This window comes from Oncorhynchus gorbuscha, linkage group LG06, assembly GCF_021184085.1.
Source record: "Oncorhynchus gorbuscha isolate QuinsamMale2020 ecotype Even-year linkage group LG06, OgorEven_v1.0, whole genome shotgun sequence".
Taxonomy (NCBI): Eukaryota; Metazoa; Chordata; class Actinopteri; order Salmoniformes; family Salmonidae; genus Oncorhynchus; species Oncorhynchus gorbuscha.
In genome coordinates this window covers 96,688,160-96,713,744 of record NC_060178.1, presented here as the reverse complement: position 1 = coordinate 96,713,744, position 25,585 = coordinate 96,688,160, and the positions used below count along the sequence as shown (strand labels likewise).

The following is a 25,585-nucleotide window of genomic DNA, read 5'->3' as shown; positions in this document are numbered from 1 at the left end:
AAACCAATTCTTCCTTTGGCCGCCTCTCCTTCCAGTTCTCTGCTGCCAATGACTGCAACGAACTACAAAAATCTCTGAAACTGGAAACACTTATCTCTCTCACTAACGTTAAGCACCAGCTGTCAGAGCAGCTCACAGATTACTGCACCTGTACATAGCCCATCTATAATTTAGCTCAAACAACTACCTCTTGCCCTACTGTATTTATTTATTTATTTTGCTCCTTTGCACCCCATTATTTCTATCTCTACCTTGCACATTCTTCCACTGCAAATCTACCATTCCAGTGTTTTACTTGCTATACTGTATTTACTTCGCCACCATGGCCTTTTTTTGCCTTTACCTCCCTTATCTCACCTCATTTGCTCACGTTCTATATAGACTTATTTTTCTACTGTATTATTGACTGTATGTTTGTTTTACTCCATGTGTAACTCTATGTTGTTGAATGTGTCGAAATGCTTTGCTTTATCTTGGCCAGGTCGCAACTTGTTCTCAACTTGCCTACCTGGTTAAATAAAGGTGAAATAAGAAAAGAAAATAAAAAACTGCTGTTTTGGATTATGTCAACCTGGTGACCAATTTTTACCACACAACAACTTGTATAAAATATTATGAATTAGTACGTTCGAAACAACGTCAGATCTTTAACATTTTATCCAGAAAAAAAAAACAATATCCTGGGCAGCACCTCCTACTGGAGAGTTGATCTATCATCTGTTGTCAATTATGGTTCCTATCTTATGTTTTAACGAAGCCCTGCTTAGCTAGAAATGTGTCACTGACTACTGCCAATGTGCTATGGTGAGAATGATTATTGAGAGATCTCTTAACACTAAATACATTCACTGTTGCTATTTCAGTCATTTGAAAAGGTAGTTTCAGCAGAGCAAATTAAATGTAACCATACATTACAAATCATAAATTATTACAACATATTTATGCCTAGAGCTATGGTTTCAATTCAACCCAGGGTTAAACCAAAAATACACAATGCATACAGGCCTAAGGTTTCAAGCTTTGGTTGATTTTAAATGTAATTTTCAAGTTAATTAATACGTTTGATTCACATCTCCACGTCAACCAAACAAGTTAAAGAATAGAATTGCATTTGACTTGACCCTATTCATTAAGTTAGATTTTTGGTTGAGATGGAGACATTAATTCAACATATCAATTAATCATTTTTAGACAAACTGGATTGTGATTGGTTGTCAATGCAACCAAATATCAACATTGAAGGAAATGTATCTAATGTTGGATAGCTCCATCTGTGCAATTAACTTAGTCTGGCTTTAATTCCAGTTTGTCGACAAATTAATCATTGATATGTTGAATTGACGTCTCCATCTCAACCAAAAATCTAGGTTAAAGAACAGGACTAAATCAAATAAAACTTTAAAACGTCTTCAAAAACTTAAACAGTTTGATTTGATTTTGGCCTCTGATTGAAATGGAGACGGAATCCAACATATCAATTATTCATTTGTAGACAAACTGGAATAAAAGCCAGACTAATTCAGTGGCACAAAAGATACATCTCCATCAAATAATATTAATGTTAATATTTGGTTGTGTTGAAAACCAAACAAAATTCAATAACACTTTTGCAATACACTAGTTACAGTGGCTTGCGAAAGTGTTCACCCCCTATGGCATTTTTCATTTTTTTTTTACCTTACAACCTGGAATTAAAATAGATTTTGGGGGGGTTTGTATCATTTGATTTACACAATGTACCTACCACATTGAAAAAAACTGAAGCCACATTGAAAAAAACTGAAACCTTTAGCATGCATAACTATTCACCCCACCCCCCCAAAGTCAATACTTTGTACCTTTTGCAGCAATTACAGCTGCAAGTCTCTTGGGGTATGTCTCTATAAGCTTGGCACATCTAGCCACTGGGATTTTTGCCCATTCTTCAAAGCAAAACTGCTCCAGCTCCTTAAAGTTGTATGGGTTCGGCTGGTGTACAGCATTCTTTAAGTCATACCACAGATTCTCAATTGGATTGAGGTCTGGGCCATTCCAACACATGTAGATGTTTCCCCTTAAACCACTCAAGTGTTGCTTTAGCAGTATGCTTAGGGTCATTGTCCTGCTGAAAGGTGAACCTCTGTCCCAGTCTCAAATCTCTGGAAGACTGAAACAGGTTTCCCTCAAGAATTTCCCTGTATTTAGTATCAACCATCATTCCTTCAATTCTGATCAGTATCCCAGTCCCTGCCGAGGAAAAACATCCTCACTGCATGATTCTACCACCACCATGCTTCACTGTGGGGATGGTGTTCTCGGGGTGATGAGAGGTTTTGGGTTTGCACCAAACATAGAGTTTTCCTTGATGGCTAAAAAGCAACATTTTAGGCTCATCTGACCAGTGTATATTCTTCCAAATGTTTGGGGAGTCTCCCATATGCATTTTGGCGAACACCAAACATGTTTGCTTATTTTTTTCAAAACCAATGGCTTTTTTCTGGCCACACTTCTCTAAAGCCCAGGTCTGTGGAATGTACAGCTTAAAGTGGTCCTATGGACATATTATCCAATCTCCCCTGTGGAGCTTTACAGCTCCTTCAGAGTTATCTTTGGTATCTTTGTTGCCTCTCTGATTAATGCCCTCCTTGCCTGGTTCGTGAGTTTTGGTGGGCGGCCCTCTCTTGGAAGGTTTGTTGTGGTGTCATATTCTTACCATTTTTAAATAATGGATTTATTGGTGCTCCGTGTGATGGTCAATGTTCCGGATATTTTTTTATAACACAACCCTGACCTGTACTTCTACACAACTTTGTCCCTGACCTGTTTGGAGAGCTCCTTGGTCTTGATGGTGTCGCTTGCTTGGTGGTGCCCCTTGCCTTGTGGTGTTGCAGACTCTGGGGCCTTTCATAACAGGTGTACATATCCTGACATCATGTGACAGATCATGTAACATTTAAATAAAGTCCACCTGTGTGCAATCTAACTAATTATGTGACTTCTGAAGGTAATTGGTTGCACCAGATCTCATTTTGGGGCTTCAAATCAAATCAAAGTTTATTTGTCTGTGCGCCGAATACAACAGGTGAACAGTGAAATGATTGCTTACAGGCTCTAACCAATGGTGCGGAAAAAATGTATGTGTGTGTAGGTAAGTAAAGAAATACATTAAACGAGTAAAAATACATTTGAAAAAAGAGTAGCAAGGCTATATACAGACACCTGTTAGTCAGGCTTATGGAGGTAGTATGTACATGAATCTATAGTTAAAGTCACTATTCATATAAGATAAACAGAGAGTAGCAGCAGCGTAAAATAGGTTTTGGGGGGACACACAATGCAAATAGTCCGGTACTTATTTTCCAACATAATTTGCAAATAAATTCATTAAAAATCCTACAATGTGATTTTCTGGAATTGTTTTTTCTCATTTTGTCTGTCATAGTTGAAGTGTATCTATGATGAACATTACAGGGCTCTCTCATATTTTTAAGTGGGAGAACTTGCACAATTGGTAGCTGACTAAATACTTTTTTGACCCACTGTATGAGATGAGTAATGTAGGGTATGTAATCATAACATAAAAGGTGGCATTGTTTAAAGTGACTAGTGATAAATGTATTACATCCAATTATTAAAGTGGCAAGTAAGTATGTTGGCAGTTAGTGATGGCTGTTAAACAGTCTGATGGCATTGAGATAGAAGCTGTTTTTTAGTCTCTGTCCCAGCTTTGATGCACCTGTACTGACCTCGTCTTCTGGATGATAGCGGGGTGGTTGTTGTCCTTGATGATCTTTTTCGTCTTCCTGTGACATCGGGTGATGTAGGTGTAATGGAGGGCATGTAGGCCGCACTACTCTCTGGAGAGCCTTACGGTTGTGGGCGGAGCAGCTGCCGTACCAGGTAGTGACACAGCCCGACAGGATGCTCTCAATTGTGTTTCTCTAAAAGTTTGTGTTTTCAGTGACAAGCGAAATTTCTTCAGCCTCCTGAGGTTGAAGAGGCACTGCTGCATCTTCTTCACCATGCTGTGTGGGTGGACAATTTCATTTTGTAGTGTCGTCTGCAAACTTGATGATTGAGTTGGAGGCGTGCATGGCCACACAGTCATGGGTGAACAGAGAGTACAAGAGAGGGCTGAAGAATGCACCCTTGTGGGGCCCAAGTGTTGAGGATCAGCGAGGTGGAGATGTTGCTTCCTACCCTCACCACCTGAGGAGGAAGCCCGTCGTAAAGTCCAGGACCAAGATGCACAGGGTGGGGTCGACACCCAGGGTCTCAAGGTTAATGATGAGTTTGAAGGGTACTAAGGTGTTAAATTCTGAGCTGTAGTCAATGAACAGCATTCTTGCATAGGTATTCATCTTGTTCAGATGGGATAGGGCAGTGTGCAGTGTGATTCCCTTTGCATCGTCTGTTGACCTATTGGGGAGGTAGGCAGATTGGAGTGAGTCTAGGGTATCAGGTAGGGTGGAGGTGATATGATCCTTGACTAGTCTCTCAAAACACTTCATGATGACATAAGTTAGTGCTACAGGGTGATAGTCCTTTAGCTCAGTTACCTTAGCTTTCTTGGGGACAGGAACAGTGGTGGCCCATTTGAAGCATGTGGGCACAGCAGACTTTGATAGGGATTGATTGAATATGTCTGTAAACACACCAGCCAGCTGGTCTGCACATGCTCTGGGGAAGTGACTTGGGATGCTGTCAGGGCCAGCCGCCTTGCGAGGGTTAACACGTTTAAATGTTCTCTCTCTGGCATTCCTCCCCCCTGTCCTGCCATGCCGAGGCCCCCCCACTGACTCTCCCTCCTCTCTACCACCAGCCATACATACCAGCCATACATACCAGCCATACATACCAGCCATACATACGTCCTGACTTTGACTGCTCTGTTCTGTCTGCTCTTGTCTGTTTGTCTGGTCTGTCTGTCTTGTTCCGTCTGGTCTGACCGTTCTGTCTGCTCTGTTCTGGTCTGTCTGCTCAGTTCCGGTCCCTGTACTCATCAACTAGCTCTACTCATCTGAGATCTACTGTCTGGGTCTGAGTTCTGTTCTAATCAACACTCCCCCTGCACTGTGCTCCCTCTTTAATTATAGATGTGACGATAGTAATGTCTATATTAGACATTGGATGAAGCACAGTTTTAATTTCAAATCTCTATGAAAATGTCCAAATCAACTTTATTGGAGGTACATAAACCTTTGCCAAGAGTGTGCAAAGCTGTCATCAAGGCAAAGGGTGGCTACTTTGAATCATCTCAAATATCAATATATATTTTGATTTGTTAACACTTTTTTTGGATACTACATGGTTCCACGTGTGTCATTTCATAGTTTCGATGTGTTCAGTATTATTGTATAACGTAGAAAATAGCAAAGATAAAGAAAAACCTTTGAATGAGTAGGCGTTCTAAAACTTTTGGCTGGTAGTGTGTACATACAGTTGAAGTCAGAAGGTTACATACACTTAGGTTGGATTCATTAAAACTCGTTTTTCAGCCACTCTACACATTTCTTGTTAAAAAACTATAGTTTTGGCAAGTCAGTTAGGACATCTATTTTGTGCATGACAAAAGTAATATTTCCAACAATTGTTAAGACAGATTATTTCACTTATACTTATTTCACTTATACACATATTTCACACTGTATCATAATTCCAGTGGGTCAGAAGTTTACATACACGAAGTTGACTGTCCCTTTAAACATCTTGGAAAATTCCAGAAAATGATGTCATGGCTTTAGAAGCTTCTGACAGGCTATTTTGACATCATTTGAGTCAAATTGAGGTGTAACTGTGGATGTATTTCTAATGGGAAAATCTAAATAATTCAGCCAGACCTCAGAAAAAGATTGTAGACCTCCACAAGTCTGGTTCATCCTTGGGAGCAATTTCCAAATGCCTGAAGGTCCCACGTTCATCTTTACAAACAATAGTACGCAAGTATAAACACCATGGGAACACACAGCCGTCACACTGCTTAGGAAGGAGATGCATTCTGTCTCCTAGACATGAACATACTTTGGGGGGTTAAGTGCAAATCAATCCCAGAACAACAGCAAAGGACCTTGTGAAGATGCTGTCGGAAACAAGTACAAAAGTATCAATATCCACAGTAAAACAAGTCCTATATCGACATAACCTGAAACGCCACTCAGCAAGGAAGAAGCCACTGCTCCAAAACCGTCATAAAAATAGCCAGACTACAGTTTGCAACAGCACATGGGGACAACGATCGTAATTTTTGGAGAAATGTCCTTTGGTCTGATGAAACAAAAATAGACCATAATAACCATTGTTATGTTTAGAGGAAGAGGGCTGAAGGAGGGACTGGTGCACTTCACAAAATAGGTGGCATCATGAGGTAGGAAAATTATGTGAATATATTGAAGCAACATCTCAAGACATCAGTCAGAAAGTTAAAGCTTGGTCGCAAATGGGTCTTCCAAATGGACAAAGACCCCAAGCATACTTTCAAAGTTGTGGCAAAATGGCTTAAGGACAACAAAGTAAACCTCAATCCTATAGGAAATGTGTTTGCAGAACTGAAATAAATGGTGTGAGCTAGGAGGCCTACAAACCTGACTCAGTTACACCAGCTCTGTCAGGAGGAATGGGACAAAATTCACCCAACTTATTGTGGGAAGCTTATGGAAGGCTACCTGAAACGTTTGACCCAAGTTAAAGGCAATGCTACCAAACACTAATTGAGTGGTTGTAAACTTCTGACCCACTGGGAATGTGATGAAAGAAGAAAAAGCTAAAACAAATAATTCTCTCTACTATAATACTGACATTTCACATTTTTAAAATAAAGTGGTTATCCTAACTAACCTAAGACAGGGAATTTTTACTGTGAATAAATGTCAGGAATCGTGAAAAACTGGGTTTAAATGTATTTTGCGAAGGTGTATGAATACTTCTCACTTCAACTCTATGAATGTATATCATTTGGCTCTATGTATTTTTAGATATAGGCCTATTTTAAATGTGTATTATTGTTGTCATTATCTTTATTGCAAAAATAAATACAAGCACAAACACAACATAAAGCTACATATTTTCTTGACAGAGGTAATGAACTGTGCATTGATCACTGTGTCCAACACACCACCACCTGTTGTCACGTAGGTCAAAGCTGTGTGCTGGGAAACCTTGGTAGACCATGGGTGGAAGAGGCATTGAGGTACTATTTTTCTTCAGACCAATGACTATTCTCATTTAAACGTTTTTTTTCTCCATCTTTAATCGTGTCTAATTCCATGAACTGCACCTGCCTGCTTTCAATTCGCTTTTTCAAAATACAAAATACTTTTCAATACGATTTCTTTATAATGATTCACAATTTTGTGGTCCCCTTTCACACTACATTGGTATCAAAAGTCTGATGGCATTATGGTGATTTAAGAATGTCTGCTAAATGAACTAAATATACATGTATATGTAAAAATGAACAATTGCAAAGCATGCTGGGGTTTATTCTAATGAGCAAGGCCAATGACAATAGCCAGTGTGATTTGCAGTATACATTTACATGTTGGACAACTAAGGTAGTTAAACAACAACATATCACATTCAGCAAGTAAAATATTTGTGTAACCATTCCTGAGAATGTTGTTGCAGTTCGGCCGGTTACTTACAAATGTTTTTTGTAATTTAAAATACATGTATTTTAAAACCAGTTAAGGATAGGCAGAATACTGCCCCCTTTGGAGGAATTGCGTGCCCATAGTAAACTGAAAAAAAATCTATCCAAAATTGCTAATATATGCATATAATAATTATTATTGGATAGAAAACACTAAAGCTTCTAAAACCGTTTGAATTATGTCTGTAAGTATAGCAGAACTCACAGGGCAGCCAATCTCCCAAACCATTTCTCTCATCAGGAAAGTTGGGCCAACTTTGACGTCATCGCCTCCACCCTTCCCAACCAGCTATGGATCTGGGATCAGTTTCTAGGTCTTCGGTGAGATGTCTTCTTTCAATAGAGCGTTTCATTGTGCAAATCCCGCAGGCTTTGACCCTTTGGCAGGCAAAATACTTGGTGTCGCGAGAAACTACATGCACTTTCGGGCGTGCGTTGCGCTCCGGGTGCCCTTTGTTCCATGAAGCACGAGACGATGTCAGTTTGTCTGTTCGAGTTGAGAATTGTTTTGTACGTCAATAACATCCTAAAGCTTGATTCTGCACTTAGTTTGACCAGTTTAGTCGACATATAATATGTAATTTTGAAGTTTTGATGCGCAACACCTCGAATTTTGGCTGCATTTCAGCCGGAATTTGTCGCGTTTGATAACACAAAGACACACGACTTGAAACCAAACGCTGTTTTGGGTAAGTATGTGTCCTTCCAGTACATTCTGAGCGAAGACCATCAAAGGTAAAGGAATATTTATGTTGTAATTTTGTGTTTCTGTTGACTCCAACATAGCGGAGAAATATTGCTTATGTCTGAGCGCCGTCTCAGATTATTGAAAAATTAATGATTTCTGTCACGTTAAAAATAAATGTGACAAAGCGATTGCATTAAGAAGCAGTGTAACTTTCTAACTATATGTAGAACATGTATATTTAGTCAAAATTTATGATGTGTATTGCTGTTATCTGGCGTTATCTGGCGTTATCTGGCGGAGTTATATATAATTTCTCCGGACATTGTTTAGCATTTTCTGAACATGACGTCAATGTAAACGGTGATTTATGGATATAAATTGCATATTATTGAAAAGAATCCTGCGTTTGTGATTGCATCTTTTGTTCGACAAAATGGCTATATATTGGCTGTGTCTTTGGTGGTGGTTTGACATAAATATGTGCTATGTTTTCGCCGTAAAACATTTTAGAAATCTGACTCGCTGGGTAGATGAACAAGGTGTTTATCTTTCATTTGAGCTATTGGACTTGTTAATGTGTGGAGGTTAAATATTTCTAAGAATATTTTTGCATTCTGTGCACCATCTTTTGAGTTGAGCGTGGTGGAGGGGTGCCCTAGGGGAACGTGGTAGTTAATTCAATACAATACTTTGCAAAAGTATCTTATACTTTATTTTGATACATTGATCTTTAGGGTATTTTGTAATTGTATTTCATATTATCAAATTTATGCCCATCCCTCTATGTGTGTGTGTTTGTGTATGTGTGTGTGTGTGGTGCATGTCTCTCCATATGGTTTCAGTACTACTCACTGTCGACAGAAAGGGTTATGGGTTGGCTGGTCTTGTTTTCGCCGTTCTTGTCGTTGACAGCCTGTACGTAGTAACGTCCAGCATCAGGGGCCACCGTGGACAGGATGACCAGAGTGTTGTCCAGAGTAATGGCTCTGAGGAACACAGAGACACATTTGGTCACTACACTGCCACAAACACCACTGACAAAAAGGCCCCTCCGCACATACACACACTTCACAGTGTAAAACATCCTTAGGAAGGAATGCCTTCCAGGTTTTTGCAGAGCAGAATAAGATTACAGTTGTCCTGTTATATTCTTGTTGTGTGTACCAGCTTCTCCCCTGCTCCAGCCCCTCCCGCCCTGTGTTGTGCTGACCAGTGGAGTGAGACCCAGGCCGCCTCTCCCTGCATTCTACCAATTATAGCCCCGCCTCGGTTTACAATCAATGTCTGCTTATTATCTGTGCCTGTTCACCAATTTGGAGCTGGATTGCATGTTCCGACTCATTGCCCCCGACCGCCTCTCCCTTTCCCTCCCTTCCTTCTCTCTCTCCACCAAGAGTCAGCATACTAACGTGAATGCACCTCTCCCCTGGAGGAATGCAAACCACAGTGAGGATCAGGTGATGCTGTATATACGGTACACACACATCCGACTGTACCTACGGTACACGCATCCTACTGTACACACGTACACACATCCTACTGTACGCACGGTACATGCATCCTACTGTACGCACGGTACGTGCATCCTACTGTACACACGGTACACGTGTCCTACTGTACACACAGTACACACATCCTGCTGTACACACGGTACACGCATCCTACTGTACACACGGTACACACATCCTACTGTACACACGGTACACGCATTCTACTGCACACATGGTACACACATCCACATCCTTTTTCCATATTCTGTTCCAATTAAAGGGTTGTTCAGATTCACTTAGATAGATATGTGGACCACACCTTTTTAATGGCTATCAGCATATGAGCTTTCCAGAAGTTGTTTATACTGTACATTGTAGAGAACAGTCATTTAAGGAGCCCAGATCATTTATTTTTAAATCCCATCAGTGTTTTGGTTCAGTATTTGACTTTCCAAAGGGACTCGATAGGCCAGCATAGCTGATTTAAATTGTAAATATAGAAAAGAGGAGGTGCCTGGTAATGTGTATGTGTCTATCAAGTCTTGGAATGTTCTCAAACCATTACTGTCCATGATATCTGTATAGATTCTACAGATGACACAGATGCTAAGCTACAGGACTGTTTTGCTAGCACAGACTAGAATATGTTCCGGGATTCTTCTGAAGACATTGAGGAGTACACCACATCAGTCATTGGCTTCGTCAATAAGTACATCAATGACGTCGTCCCCACAGTGACCGTATGTACAAACCCCAACCAGGAGCCATGGATTAAAGACAACATCCTCACTGAGCTAAAGGCGAGAGCTGCCGCTTTTAAGGAGAGGGAGACTAATTCGGACCCTTATAAGAAATCTGACTATGCCCTCAGCTGAACCATCAAACAGGCAAAATGTAAATACAGGACTAAGATTGATTCGTACTACACCGGCTCCAATGCTCGGTGGATATGACAGGGTTTGCAAACTATTACAGACTACAAAGGGAAACACAGCCTCAAGCTGCCCAATGACATAAGCCTACCAGAAGAGCTACATTACTTATATGCTCTCTTCGAGGCAAGCAACACTGAAGCACGTACGAGGGCATTAGCTGTTCCGGACGACTGTGTGATCACGCTCTCCGCACCTGATGTGAGTAAGACCTTGAAATAGGTCAACATTCACAAAGCCACTGGGCTAGACGGATTACCAGGATGTGTATTCTGAGCATGCGCTGACCAATTGGCAAGTGTCTTCATTGACATTTTCAACATGTTTGAAGCGGACCACCATTGTCCCTGTGCACAAGAACACTAAGGAAACCTGCCTAAATGACTACAGACCGGTTGGCACTAACATCTGCAGCCATGAAGTGCTTTGAAAGGCTGGTCATGGCTCATGTCAACACCATTATCCCAGAAACCCTAGACCCACTCCAATTTGCAAACCACCTCAACAGATCCATAGATGATGCAATCTCTATTGCACTCCACACTGCACTGTCCCACCTGGACAAAAGGAACACATACGTGAGAATGATATTAATTGACTACAGCTCTGCGTTAAATACCATAGTGCCCTCAAAGCTCATCACTAAGCTAAGGACCCTGGGACTAAACAACTCCCTCTACAACTGGATCCTAGACTTCCTGACGGGCCACCCCCAGGTAGTAAGGGTAGGGAGTAACACATCTGCCACACTGATCCCCAACACGGGGCTCCTCAGGGCTGCGTGCTCAGTCCCCTCCTTTACTCCCTGTTCACCTATGACTGCATGGCCAGGCACAAATCCAACACCATCATTAAGATTGCAGACGACACAACAGTGGTAGGCCTGGTCACCAGCAATGATGAGACAGCCTCTATGGAGGAGGTCAGACACCTGGCCGTGTGATGCCAGGGTAACAACCTCACCTTCAACGTGATCAAGACATAGGAGATGATTGTGGACTACAGGAAAAGGAGGACCGAGCACGCCCTCATTCTCATCTATGGGGCTGTAGTGGAGCAGGTTGAGAGCTTCACGTTCCTTGATGTCCACATCACCAACAAATGATCATGGTCCAAACACACAAAGACAGATTTAGCATGGGGTACCTCAGATCCTCAAAAAGTTCTATAGCCACACCATCGAGAGCATCCTGACTAGTTGTATCTCTGCCTGGTATGGCAACTGCCCGTTCTCTGAACGCAAGGCACTACAGAGGGTAGTGCGTACAGCCCAGTACGTCACTGGGGCCAAGCTTCCTGCCATCCAGGACCTCTATACTAGGCGGTGTCAGAGGAAGGCCCTAAATATGTCCACCCTAGTCATAGACTTTTTTCTCTGCTACCACAGTACCGGAGCACCAAGTCTAGGTCCAAAAAAGCTTCTTAACATTTTCTACCCCCAAGCCATAAGACTCCTAAACAGTTAATCAAATGGCTACCCAGACTATTTGCATTGTCCCCCCTTTTACGCTTCTGCTACTCTCCGATTATTATCTATGCATAGACAGTCTATCTACATGTACATATTACCTCAATTACCTCGACTAACCGGTGCCCACACACATGGACTAAATCCATAATAAAAACACACTTTATCTCTCCAAGGCTGCATGTGGAAAACAATAGAATGGCTCCCAGAAGAGGAGAGAGATCGAGGTGATGTAAGGAAGCGACAGGGTGTTATTGGTGATGTATACCTGTTCTTTGGGTTTTTACCATGACTTACGAGTTCCAACCGCTCGACTGTTGATTTTAATGTACTGCATCTCCAAGCGAGAAAGGCTTCATTTGGGATTCCCTGAGCATTGTATACCCCTCAGAACTGTCTGTCGCCCCAAAGCGCCTCGCAGGACTGACTGAGCAGAGGCTTATGATCCAAGGTTAATATTTAATACCATTGTCCTAGCTCATCACCCTGGAAACACATGCTGGACCATCGCTATAGTGATCAGTTCTGGATTCCCTTAGGGATGTGGACTGTCCAGTGTGTTAAATGAATCCCAGGTGATTCCTGGTACATTTCCAAAACAGGGACACTGCGTAGCGATGCTTGTAGCTTAACCTGTTAGTCCTCTAGGGGCATTATTTCATTTTTGGATAAAAAGACGTGCCCGTTTTAAGCGCAAAATTTTGTCACGAAAAGATGCTCGACTATGCTTGGAATTGATAGTTTTGGAAAGAAGACACTCTGACGTTTCCAGAACTGCAAAGATTTTCACTGTGAGTGCCGTTGAACAAAAGCTTCAGGCAAAACCAAGATGTTTGAGCGCCCAGGAAATGAACAGGATTTCTGAAACTACGTTTTCCATGATCGCCTTATATGGCTGTGAATGCGACAGGAATGAACGGACACTTTCTATCGTTTCCCCAAGGTGTCTGCAGCATTGTGACGTATTTGTAGGCATATCATTGGAAGATTGACCATAAGAGACTACAATTGCCAAGTGTCCCGCACGGTGTCTGCGTGGAAATTGGTGCGCAAAAGTCAGCTACCAGTATTTTTCCATCCGAATCAGAGAAGAATGCAGGCTTCCAGGGACGGCATTTCAATGAAGAGATATATGACAAAACACCTTGAGGATTGATTCAAACAACATTTTCCATGTTTCAGTCGATATTATGGAGTTAATTCGGAAAAAAGTTTGACTCGATATTATGGAGTTAATTCGGAAAAAAGTTTGACGTGTAGGTGACTGAATTTTCGGTTAGTTTCGGTAGCCAAATGCATAGTAACAAAACGGAACGATGTGTCCTACACAAGAATCTTTCAGGAAAAACTGGACATATGCTATGTAACTGAGAGTCTCCTCATTGAAACATCTGAAGTTCTTCAAAGGTAAATTATTTTAGTTGATCCCTTTGCTGGTTTTTGTGAATATGTTGCGTGCTAAATGCTAACGCTAAATGCTAAGCTAGCTATCACCACTCTTACACAAATTATTGATTTTCTCTGGTTCTAAAGCATATTTTGAAACTCTGAGACGACAGGATTGTTAAGAAAAGGATAAGCTTGAGAGCAGGCATATTTATTTCATTTCATTTGCGATTTTTAGAAATCGCTAACGTTGCGTTATGGTAATGAGCTTGAGGCTGTAGTAACGCTACCGCATGCGGGATGGGGCGGACTATGAGGTTCAAGGATAAGAAACTGGCCAGGGATAAATATAGTTTGTATAGTAGATAGATATTCACTATATTAACAGGAATTAGTACTAGACTACTATGTAATGCAGCCCATCACTCACTCTGTGTACCTGAATACTTGTAAACATATAATCTGCACTGAAAGATACATAACGCACAGTTCACACGCTGACTTTCTGGCAAGTTAAACGTGGTCTGGCACAGTTAAGAGCTTTGCTTGACGTTCCAATTGGTTTCACACAACCACTCTCAACGACACAGAACAGGAGACCCAACACCTCATTGGATTTGGATAAAATGTAGGTATAACAGCGACCCCTTCTGTTGAAAAAAAACAACGTTTATTGGAATAAAAAGATAAAAGATGCTTCACACACCTGTGTGGATGTTTGAAACAGTGAATATGTGTCTCAGTTTTAACGTGAAGTGTCCTCATATTTCTTATTAACTCCCTTTTACTAAAGAATCACGAAGAGACTTCTCATCCCTAAAATAAACCATGAGTTCTGCTAGTGGTAGCAATATTAGAGATACTATGTAACTTAGACATTCCATTCTCTTTCCCGAGATTACAAAACAACATATGTTAATGTATTACACATCGGTTAGGAATGTTTCAACCTCTGTGTTGAGAAGTTGTGTATTTACTGTCATTTCCTTGGTTTCAAAGAGCACCAGAAACTACACTAACAGTGAGCTTTAGCATTTCTTCTGTCGCTACAGAAACAGACCCTTGGTCTGTTCTGAATTGAACACCTGCAAATCCGAGGCCATGATTGTGCTTTTGTTGTTGGTGTGGTAGTGAAGCAATAGCATCGAACAGTCCCCGCGATATGCAACTGTTCAGGGAAGTCAGGAACCAATACACGCAGTCAGTCAGGAAAGCTAAGGCCAGCTACTTCAGGCAGAAGTTTGCATCCTGTAGCTCTAACTCCAAAAACTTCTGGGACAATGTGAAGTCCATGGAGAACAAGAGCACCTCCTCCCAGCTGCCCACTGCACTGAGGCTAGGTAACACGGTCACCACCGATAAATCCACGATTATCGAAAACTTCAATAAGCATTTCTCAACGGCAGGCCATGCTTTCAGCCTGGCTACTCCAACCTCGGCCAACAGCTCCGCCCCCCCCCCCCCCCCCCGCAGCTCCTCGCCCAAGCCTCTCCAGGTTCTCCTTTACCCAAATCCAGATAGCAGATGTTCTGAAAGAGCTGCAAAACCTGGACCCGTACAAATCAGCTGGGCTTGACAATCTGGACCCTCTATTTCTGAAACTATCCGCCACCATTGTCGCAACCCCTATTACCAGCCTGTTCAACCTCTCTTTCATATCGTCTGAGATCCCCAAGGATTGGAAAGCTGCCGCAGTCATCCCCCTCTTCAAAGGGGGAGACACCCTGGACCCAAACTGTTACAGACCTATATCCATCCTGCCCTGCCTATCTAAGGTCTTCGAAAGCCAAGTCAACAAACAGGTCACTGACCATCTCGAATCCCACCGTACCTTCTCCGCTGTGCAATCTGGTTTCCGAGCCGGTCACGGGTGCACCTCAGCCACACTCAAGGTATTAAACGATATCATAACCGCCATCGATAAAAGACAGTACTGTGCAGCCGTCTTCATCGACCTTGCCAAGGCCTTCGACTCTGTCAATCACCATATTCTTATCGGCAGACTCAGTAGCCTCGGTTTTTCGGATGACTGCCTTGCCTGGTTCACCAATTACTTTACAGACAGAGTTCAGTGTGTCAAATCGGAGGGCATGCTGTCCGGTCCTCTGGCAGTCTCTATGGGGGTGCCACAGGGTTCAATTCTTGGGCGACTCTTTTCTCTGTATATATCAATGATGTTGCTCTTGCTGCGGGCGATTCCCTGATCCACCTCTACGCAGACGACACCATTCTATATACTTTTGGCCCGTCATTGGACACTGTGCTATCTAACCTCCAAACGAGCTTCAATGCCATACAACACTCCTTCCGTGGCCTCCAACTGCTCTTAAACGCTAGTAAAAACCAAATGCATGCTTTTCAACCGATCGCTGCCTGCACCCGCATGCCCGACTAGCATCACCATCCTGGATGGTTCCGACCTTGAATATGTGGACATCTATAAGTACCTTGGTGTCTGGCTCGACTGCAAACTCTCCTTCCAGACTCACATCAAACATCTCCAATCGAAAATCAAATCAAGAATCGGCTTTCTATTCCGCAACAAAGCCTCCTTCACTCACGCCGCCAAGCTTACCCTAGTAAAACTGACTATCCTACCGATCCTCGACTTCGGTGATGTCATCTACAAAATGGCTTCCAACACTCTACTCAGCAAACTGGATGCAGTCTATCACAGTGCCATCCGTTTTGTCACTAAAGCACCTTATACCACCCATCCACTGCGACTTGTATGCTCTAGTCGGCTGGCCCTCGCTACATATTCATCGCCAGACCCACTGGCTCCAGGTCATCTACAAGTCCATGCTAGGTAAAGCTCCGCCTTATCTCAGTTCACTGGTCACGATGGCAACACCCATCCGTAGCACGCGCTCCAGCAGGTGTATCTCACTGATCATCCCTAAAGCCAACACCTCATTTGGCCACCTTTCGTTCCAGTACTCTGCTGCCTGTGACTGGAACGAATTGCAAAAATCGCTGAAGTTGGAGACTTTTATCTCCCTGACCAACTTCAAACATCAGCTATCTGAGCAGCTAACCGATCGCTGCTGCTGTACATAGTCTATTGGTAAAAAGCCCACCCATTTTCACCTACCTCATTCCGATACTGTTTTTATACTGTTTTTATTTATTTACTTTTCTGCTCTTTTGCACACCAATATCTCTACTTGTACATGTCCATCTGATCATTTATCACTCCAGTGCTAATCTGCAAAATTGTAATTATTCGCCTACCTCATGACTTTTGCACACATTGTATATAGACTCCCCTTTTTTTCTACTGTGTTATTGACTTGTTAATTGTTTACTCCATGTGTAACTCTGTGTTGTCTGATCACACTTCTATGCTTTATCTTGGCCAGGTCGCAGTTGCAAATGAGAACTTGTTCTCAACTAGCCTACCTGGTTAAATAAAGGTGAAATAAAATAAATAAAATAAAAATAAAAATTTGCATACAATTAACATAACATACATAATTTAAAGGTGCAATATGCAGAGATTAAACCAGCGACCTTTTGATTACCGGCCCACTGTTAGGCTTCCTGCTGCTCTATATAATATTATGAAATGACCATTTCTCCAGACTGTGGAAGAACTTCTCTGGCACGCTGCATTAAACAGAGGTGTGCTTCACCGACAAAGCGGGACAGGCTGCTGAACCATCTTGGTGCACTGCAATGTTCAACTCTATCCAGATCTTCCAAAGAGAAAGTTATTTATTTTTGTGTTTGGTTTGGCGATAGAGTTTGAAAGAGGGTGTAACGGTTTTCTTCTTCCTCTGATGAGGATTATGAAACATCGGACCAATGAGCAGCATGGTAAGTGTCCATCATACATTTAATAAACTGAACACAGAATACAAAAGAACAAGATAAATAAATGGAAAAACCGAAACAGTTCTATATGACAGACACAGAACACAACTACCCACAACCCATAGTGGGAAAACAGGCTGCCTAAGTATGGTTCTCATTCAGAGACAACGATCGACAGCTGTCTTTGATTAGGAATCATACCAGGCCAAACACAGAAATACAAAACCTAGAAATACAAAACATAGAATGCCCACTCCAACTCACGCCCTGACCAAACTAAAACAGAGACATAAACAAGGAACTAATGTCAGGACGTGACAGAGGGCTTAACAATGCTCTCTCTCTCTCTACCTTTACCAGCCACAACCGTAACATAAGTCTCTGTACTAGGGCTGTTACGGTGACCCTATTACCACCACACCGGTCAACACAAGTTATGATGGCACTCAAATTCCATGTGACCGTTTAATTAGGCTTCTCCATGGTCAGTGAAGGTTCTCAACCTGGGTGGGAAGTATTCTAGTGGTTAGAGCATTGGCCCAGTAGCTGAAATATCAAATCCCTGAGCTGACAGTTAACCCACTGTTCCCCGGGCGCTGAAGACATGGATGCCAATTAAGGCAGCCCACCGCACCTCTCTGATTCAGAGGGAAGACACATTTCAGTTGAAGGCATTCAGTTGTCCAACTGACTAGGTATCCCCCTTTCCCCAAGAAAGTAGTTGCCTCCATTATTCTTAAATGGAAGTTTGTAACCACCAAGACTCTTCCTAGAGCTGGCCGCCTGGTCAAACTGAGAAATCGGAGGAGAAGGGCCTTGGTTAGGGAGGTGACAAAGAACCCAATTAGAGCTCTGTCATAGTGACAGAGCTCTAGAGTTCCTTTGTGGAGATGGGAGAACCTTCCAGAAGGACAACCATCTCTGCAGCACTCCACCAATCAGGCCTTTATGGTAGAGTGACCAGCCACTCCTCAGTAAAAGGCACATGACAACCAGCATAGAATTTGCCAAAAGCCATGAGAAACAAGTTTCTCGGGTCTGATGAAACCAAGATTTAACACTTTGGCCTGAATGCCAAGCGCCACGTCTGGAGGAAACCTGGCACTAACCCTACGGGAAGCATGGTGGTGGCAGCATCATGCTGCTGGGATGTTTTTCAACGGCAGGTACTGAGAGACTAGTCAAGATTGAGGCAAAGATGAACGGAGCAAAGTACAGAGATATAATTTATGAAAACTTGCTCCAGAGCTCTCAGGACCTCAGACTGGGGTGAAGGTTCACCTTCCAACAGAACAACAACCCTAAGCACACAGTTAAGACAACACAGGAGTGGTTTCGGGACAAGTCTCAGAGCCCAGACTTGAACCCGATCTAACGTCTCTGGAGAGTCCTGAAAATAGCTGTGCAGCAACGCTCCCCATCCAACATGGCAGAGTTTAAGAGGATCTGCAGAGATGAATGAGAGAAACTCCCCAACTCAAAAAATATATAATTTGTCACATGCCCTTAATTTAACCTTACAGTGAAAGGCTTACTTACAAGCCCTTAACCCAATGTGTAGTTTTAAGAAAACAGCTAAAAATTGTGTGAGCAGCAGTAATATAACATTAGCGAGGTTATATGCAGGGTGTACCGGTACAGAGTCATTGTGCGGGGCACCGGTTAGTCAAGATAATTGAGGTAATATGTACATGTTGGATATTCTTCCAATTCATTAATCGCTTTCCCAATTTCTAACAGCCGGCAAACACTTGACAGATTTCATGCAGAAGTAATTCTCTCATGCAGTAGTCATTCTCACATGCAGAAGTCATTCTCACATGCAGAAGTAATTCTCACATGCAGAAGTCATTCTCACATGCAGAAGTCATTCTCACATGCAGAAGTCATTCTCACATGCAGAAGTAATTCTCTCATGCAGTAGTCATTCTCACATGCAGAAGTAATTCTCTCATGCAGTAGTCATTCTCACATGCAGAAGTCATTCTCACATGCAGAAGTAATTCTCACATGCAGAAGTAATTCTCACATGCAGAAGTAATTCTCACGGCAGTTGCTTTAGGGACCGTAATTGAAGGAGTCTATAGGCATGGGCCATGTTAGTAGTAGCAGGGGTTACTTTAGTAGCATTGTTGGGATATCAGTTTATGAGGACTCGTGCCACATGAATTGGTAACCGGCAACTGGGAGACAGATGGAAGTACAGTGGAAGCTGTAATTCAAATGTCACAAATTAGTGATCTTGCAATAAGAGGCGAATCTATGTTGTCAGGAAATGACCCATGTGTTGCAGTGTGTATATCCTCAGGTGAAAGAAGAGATAACCAAGGGCACGGGCTGAATTCTGGAGATTGAGTGTAAATCAAGGTACACCAGAAGGGGCATGTTGGGACAACGTTGGTCTGGTCCATACACAGTACTCCTTACAGCACCTGCAGCGGTTAAGATCGTCATGTCTCTCCTCGGTGAGTGCAAAGTGAAGTGAGGTCCAGCTGCATAATGGGTGAGCTTGAAGACACCATGACAGAGGAAGCAAAGCCAAATAGAGAGAGAAACTAGATGCCACTGTAAACATACAGATGGGTTGGGTCTAGGAGCTACTTTAACATCATGGTTGGGTTGTATTGGGTGCTTCATTGGTTAATGCATCATATAAAAGAGGATAGATGTTGGGGCAATTGAACTCTGAACATTTTGAATACATTGATGTGAAAGCATATACAGTGCTGAGTTACCTCAAGAGGATGTAATGTTGATTAGGGATATGTATTTGCCTACCAGGTGACGTGCCTATCAAGTGGCAATGAAGGAGATGGGGAACAAAGTGAAAATGATGGCTTGGGAACACCTCTCGGAGCCTGGGGCCGGAAAGGGGAAGACTGGGCGAAAGCATGAGGAGGCAGAAGTGTTAAGCAAATCACAGTATATTTTATATTTGCGATTCTTCAAAGTAACCACCCTTCACCTTGATAACAGCTTTGCACACTCTTGGCATTCTCTCAACCAGCATCACCTGGAATGCTTTTACAATGGTCTTGAAAGAGTTACCACACATGCTGAGCACTTGTTGGCTGCTTTTCCTTCACTCTGCGGACCAACTTTTCCCAAACTATCTCGATTGGGTTGAGGTTGGGTGATTGTGGAGGCCAGGTCATCTGATGCAGCACTCCACCACTTTCCGTCTTGATCAAAAATCCCTTACAGAGCCTGGAGGTGTGTTGTGTTATTGTACTTTTCAAAACTCTCCACCCGGCACAGCCAGAAGAGGACTGGCCATCCCTCATATAGCCTGGCTCCTCTCTAGGTTTCTTCCTAAGCTTTGTCCTTTCTAGGGAGTTTTTCCTAGCCACCGTGCTTCTACACCTGCATTGGTTTTTGCTTTTTGTTTGGGGTTTTAGGCCATGTTTCTGTAGAACACTTTGAGATATCAGCTGATGTAAGAAGAGCTTTATAAATCATTTGGATTTGATTTGATTGTGAAAAAACAATAATAGTCCTTCTGAGCACAAACCAGATGGGATGGTGTATCACTGCAGAATGGTCTGGTAGCTACGCTTGTTAAGTGTGCCATGCATTCTAAATAAATCACAGTATCACCAGCAAAGCATGCCCACACCATCACTCACACCTTCTCATCCAGGCTTCACGGTGGGAACCACACATGCAGAGATCCGTTCACCTAATCTGCGTCTCACAAATTTGGACTCAGACTAAAGGACAGATTTCGACCTGTCTACTGTCCTTTGCTTGTGTTTCTTGACCCAAGCAATTCTCTTCTTCTTTTTGTTGTCCTTTAGTAGTGGCTTCTTTGCAGCAATTCAACCATGAATGCCTGATTCACGCAGTCTCTTCTGAACAGTTGATGTTGAGATGTGTTTGTTACTTGAACTCTGTGAACCATTTATATGGGCTGCATTTTCTGGGGGTGGTAACTTCAATGAACTTATCCTCAGCAGCAGAGGTAAATCTGAGTCCTCCTTTCATGTGGAGGTCCTCATGAGAGCAAGTTTTATCATGGAGCTTGATATTTCTTGCGACTCCACTTGAAAAAACCTTCAAAATTCTTGACATTTTCCAGATTGACTGAACTTCATGTTTTAAAGTACTGATGAACTGCAATTTATTTTGCCTATTTGAGCTGTTCTTGCCTTAATATGGACTTGGTCTTTCACCAAAAAGGACTGTCTTCTGTATACCACCCTACCTTGTCACAACACGACTGATTGTGAAGGAAAGAAATTCCACGTTCACTTTTAACATGGCACACCTGTTAATTGAAATGCATTCTTCATGAAGCTGGTTGAAAGAATGCCAAGAATGTGCAAAGCTGTCATTAAGGAAAAGGGTGGATACTTTGAAGAAAATAAAACATTAAATATATTTTGAACACTTTTCGAGTTGGGCATCTCCGGCGCGGCCCATGCTTGGATTGCGTCCTACCTGACAGGTCGCTCCTACCAGGTGGCGTGGCGAGAATCTGTCTCCTCACCACGCGCTCTCACCACTGGTGTCCCCCAGGGCTCTGTTCTAGGCCCTCTCCTATTCTCGCTATACACCAAGTCACTTGGCTCTGTCATAACCTCACATGGTCTCTCCTATCATTGCTATGCAGACGACACACAATTAATCTTCTCCTTTCCCCCTTCTGATGACCAGGTGGCGAATCGCATCTCTGCATGTCTGGCAGACATATCAGTGTGGATGACGGATCACCACCTCAAGCTGAACCTCGGCAAGACGGAGCTGCTCTTCCTCCCGGGGAAGGACTGCCCGTTCCATGATCTCGCCATCACGGTTGACAACTCCATTGTGTCCTCCTCCCAGAGCGCTAAGAACCTTGTCGTGATCCTGGACAACACCCTGTCGTTCTCAACTAACATCAAGGCGGTGGCCCGTTCCTGTAGGTTCATGCTCTACAACATCCGCAGAGTATGACCCTGCCTCACACAGGAAGCGGCGCAGGTCCTAATCCAGGCACTTGTCATCTCCCGTCTGGATTACTGCAACTCGCTCTTGGCTGGGCTCCCTGCCTGTGCCATTAAACCCCTACAACTCATCCAGAACGCCACAGCCCGTCTGGTGTTCAACCTTCCCAAGTTCTCTCACGTCACCCCGCTCCTCCGCTCTCTCCACTGGATTCCAGTTGAAGCTCGCATCCGCTACAAGACCATGGTGCTTGCCTACGGAGCTGTGAGGGGAACGGCACCTCAGTACCTCCAGGCTCTGATCAGGCCCTACACCCAAACAAGGGCACTGCGTTCATCCACCTCTGGCCTGCTCGCCTCCCTACCACTGAGGAAGTACAGTTCCCGCTCAGCTCAGTCAAAACTGTTCGCTGCTCTGGCCCCCCAATGATGGAACAAACTCCCTCACGACGCCAGGACAGCGGAGACACGGAATCACCACCTTCCGGAGACACCTGAAACCCCACCTCTTTAAGGAATACCTAGGATAGGATAAGTAATCCTTCTCACCCCCCCTTTAAGATTTAGATGCACTATTGTAAAGTGACTGTTCCACTGGATGTCATAAGGTGAATGCACCAATTTGTAAGTGCTCTGGATAAGAGCGTCTGCTAAATGACTTAAATGTAAATGTAAATGATGTTTACTCCATGATTCCATGGGGCGGCAGCGTAGCCTAGCGTTGGACTAGTAACCGGAAGGTTGCGAGTTCAAACCCCCGAGCTGACAAGGTACAAATCTGTCATTCTTCCCCTGAACAGGCAGTTAACCCACTGTTCCCTGGCCGTCATTGAAAATAAGAATATGTTCTTAACTGACTTGCCTGGTTAAATTTTTATTTATTTTTTAAATAAAAAAAATAAAATAAATAATAATAATACTTTGAAGTCTTCACTGTTATTCTACAATGTAGACAATAGTAAAAAATAAGAAAAACCATTGAATGAGTAGGTGTCCAAACTTTTGACTAGTACTGAACATGTGGCTTGAGATGCTAAAGATGTTTATGTTAATTAATATTCAATTACTGTGAGAGGCAGGTGGCAGGCAGTTATTCGCTTGATAATACAAAATACAACTACAAAATACCCTAAAGATCAATGTATCAAAATAAAGTTTAAGATAATTTTGCAAAGTATTGTATTGAGTTAAAATACATGTATTTTAAAATACAAAAAAAAAACATTTGTAAGTAGCCGGCCGAACAGCAACAACATTCTCAAGAATGGTTACAAAAAACGATTTACTTGCCGACTGTGATATGTTGTTGTTTAACTACCTTAGTTGTCCAACACGTAAATGTATACTGCAAATCACACTGGCTATTGTCATTGTCCTTGCTCATTAGAATAAAACTCAGCATGCTTTGCAATTGTTCATTTTTACATATACATGTATATTTAGTTCAATTAGCAAACATGTTATACTAATATAGTGTGAAAGGGGACCACAAAATTGGCAATCATTATAAAGAAATCGTATAGAAAAGTATTTTGTGTTTTGAAAAAGAGAATTAAAAGCAGGCTGGTGCAGTTCATGGAATTAGACACAATTAAAGATGAAAAAAAACTAATTTTAAATGAGAATAGGCATTGGTCTAGTAATACATTGTTATTGACTATTGCATTGTTGGGTCTTGAGTTTGCCAGAAAGGTATTTCTGTCATGCAGGTGAAAGAGGACCCAAAAGCGACTTAACAGAAACAGAGTTTATTCAAGTCCAAACAGAAAACGACAAATCCTGAATCCTTAACAGGAAATGTCCAAACAGGGAATAACAGAAATCCTCTAGTCTGTAGAGGGGAATAACAGGAGAAGCGGCCACAGACTGCAGGTCGCTTCGGGTAGGCGCAGGCCGTAGCTGACAGAGACACCTGCTCACACGCAGCATCTGATGAAGGCAAAAACACGACAGGACAGGGCGATACACAATCACAGCACGGTGAATTCTAAACAAGGAACCGACAGGACAGGAACGGAACACAAAGGAAGAAATAGGGACTCTAATCAGGGGAAAGGATCGGGAACAGGTGTGGGAAGACTAAATGATGATTAGGGGAATAGGAACAGCTGGGAGCAGGAACGGAACGATAGAGAGAAGAGAGAGCGAGAGAGTGAGAGAGGGAGGGGGAGAGAGAGGGATAGAAAGAGGGAAAGAACCTAATAAGACCAGCAGAGGGAAACGAATAGAATGGGGAGCACAGGGACAAGACATGATAATAAATGACAAACATGACAATTTCACTGTACCTATGCCTTTGTCAAATTGAAAACACACACACACACACACACATCAAACACTCTCTTCACACAACACAAGTAGTACATGTGGAGGCAGTAGTCTATGTAGATTGAGTCAGTGGTCTATGTGAATTGAGTCAGTAGTCCATGTGGATTGAGTCAGTAGTCTATGTAGATTGAGTCAGTGGTCTATGTGAATTGAGTCAGTAGTCCATGTGGATTGAGTCAGTAGTCTATATGGATTGAGTCAGTGGTCTATGTTATTTGAGTCAGTGGTCTATGTGGATTGAGTCAGTAGTCCATGTGGCTTGAGTCAGTAGTCTATATGGATTGAGTCAGTAGTCTATGTGAATTGAGTCAGCAGTCTATGTGGATTGAGTCAGTGGTCTATGTGGATTGAGCCAGTAGTCCATGTCGATTGAGTCAGTAGTCTATATGGATTGAGTCATTAGTCTATGTGGATTGAGTCAGTAGTCTATGTGGATTGAGTCAGTAGTCTATGGACAGCAGGCAGCTGCAAGGCAGAAGGCTGTACAACAGGTGGTTGCAAGGCAGAAGGCTGTACAGCAGGCAACAGCTCTAGGAAATGTTGGCCGCCTAGACAGCTGGTACAGCCTGGCTGTGCTGTGCTGGGGCATGGATCTGTCATGTAACTCCATTTGTAATGATTTCCCATCTAAGGCTCATTTCTTTATTTGATGCCATGGGGGGGGGGTGATTGACAGCTAACGTTGATAATAATCCTGTACAGCTCCCATCAATATCGGTATGTGTGTTGGTGCGTGCGCTTGCATGCATGCATGCGCGTAGTCTTGTGTGTTTGTGTGTGTGTGCTTGAAGTGTATGAGTGTAAAACGCTGTTGACACAGAGTGATAGTGTCCAAACTATTCTGAGACACACAATGGAAGAGTGTAATGACATACTGTATGTTGTGGTGGTCTCTCTCTCTCTCTCTCTCTCTGTCTCCACCCCC

General features: G+C 42.7%; 1 protein-coding gene across 1 annotated transcript in view; it reads right to left on the bottom strand.

Moving 5' to 3' along the window:
- Positions 1-25,585, bottom strand: part of LOC124038595 (protein sidekick-2-like) — a 709,487-nt gene that overhangs the window by 144,043 nt on the left and 539,859 nt on the right. The window contains 1 exon segment of the mRNA XM_046354647.1: positions 9,168-9,301. Coding sequence (XP_046210603.1) covers positions 9,168-9,301 — 134 coding nt within the window.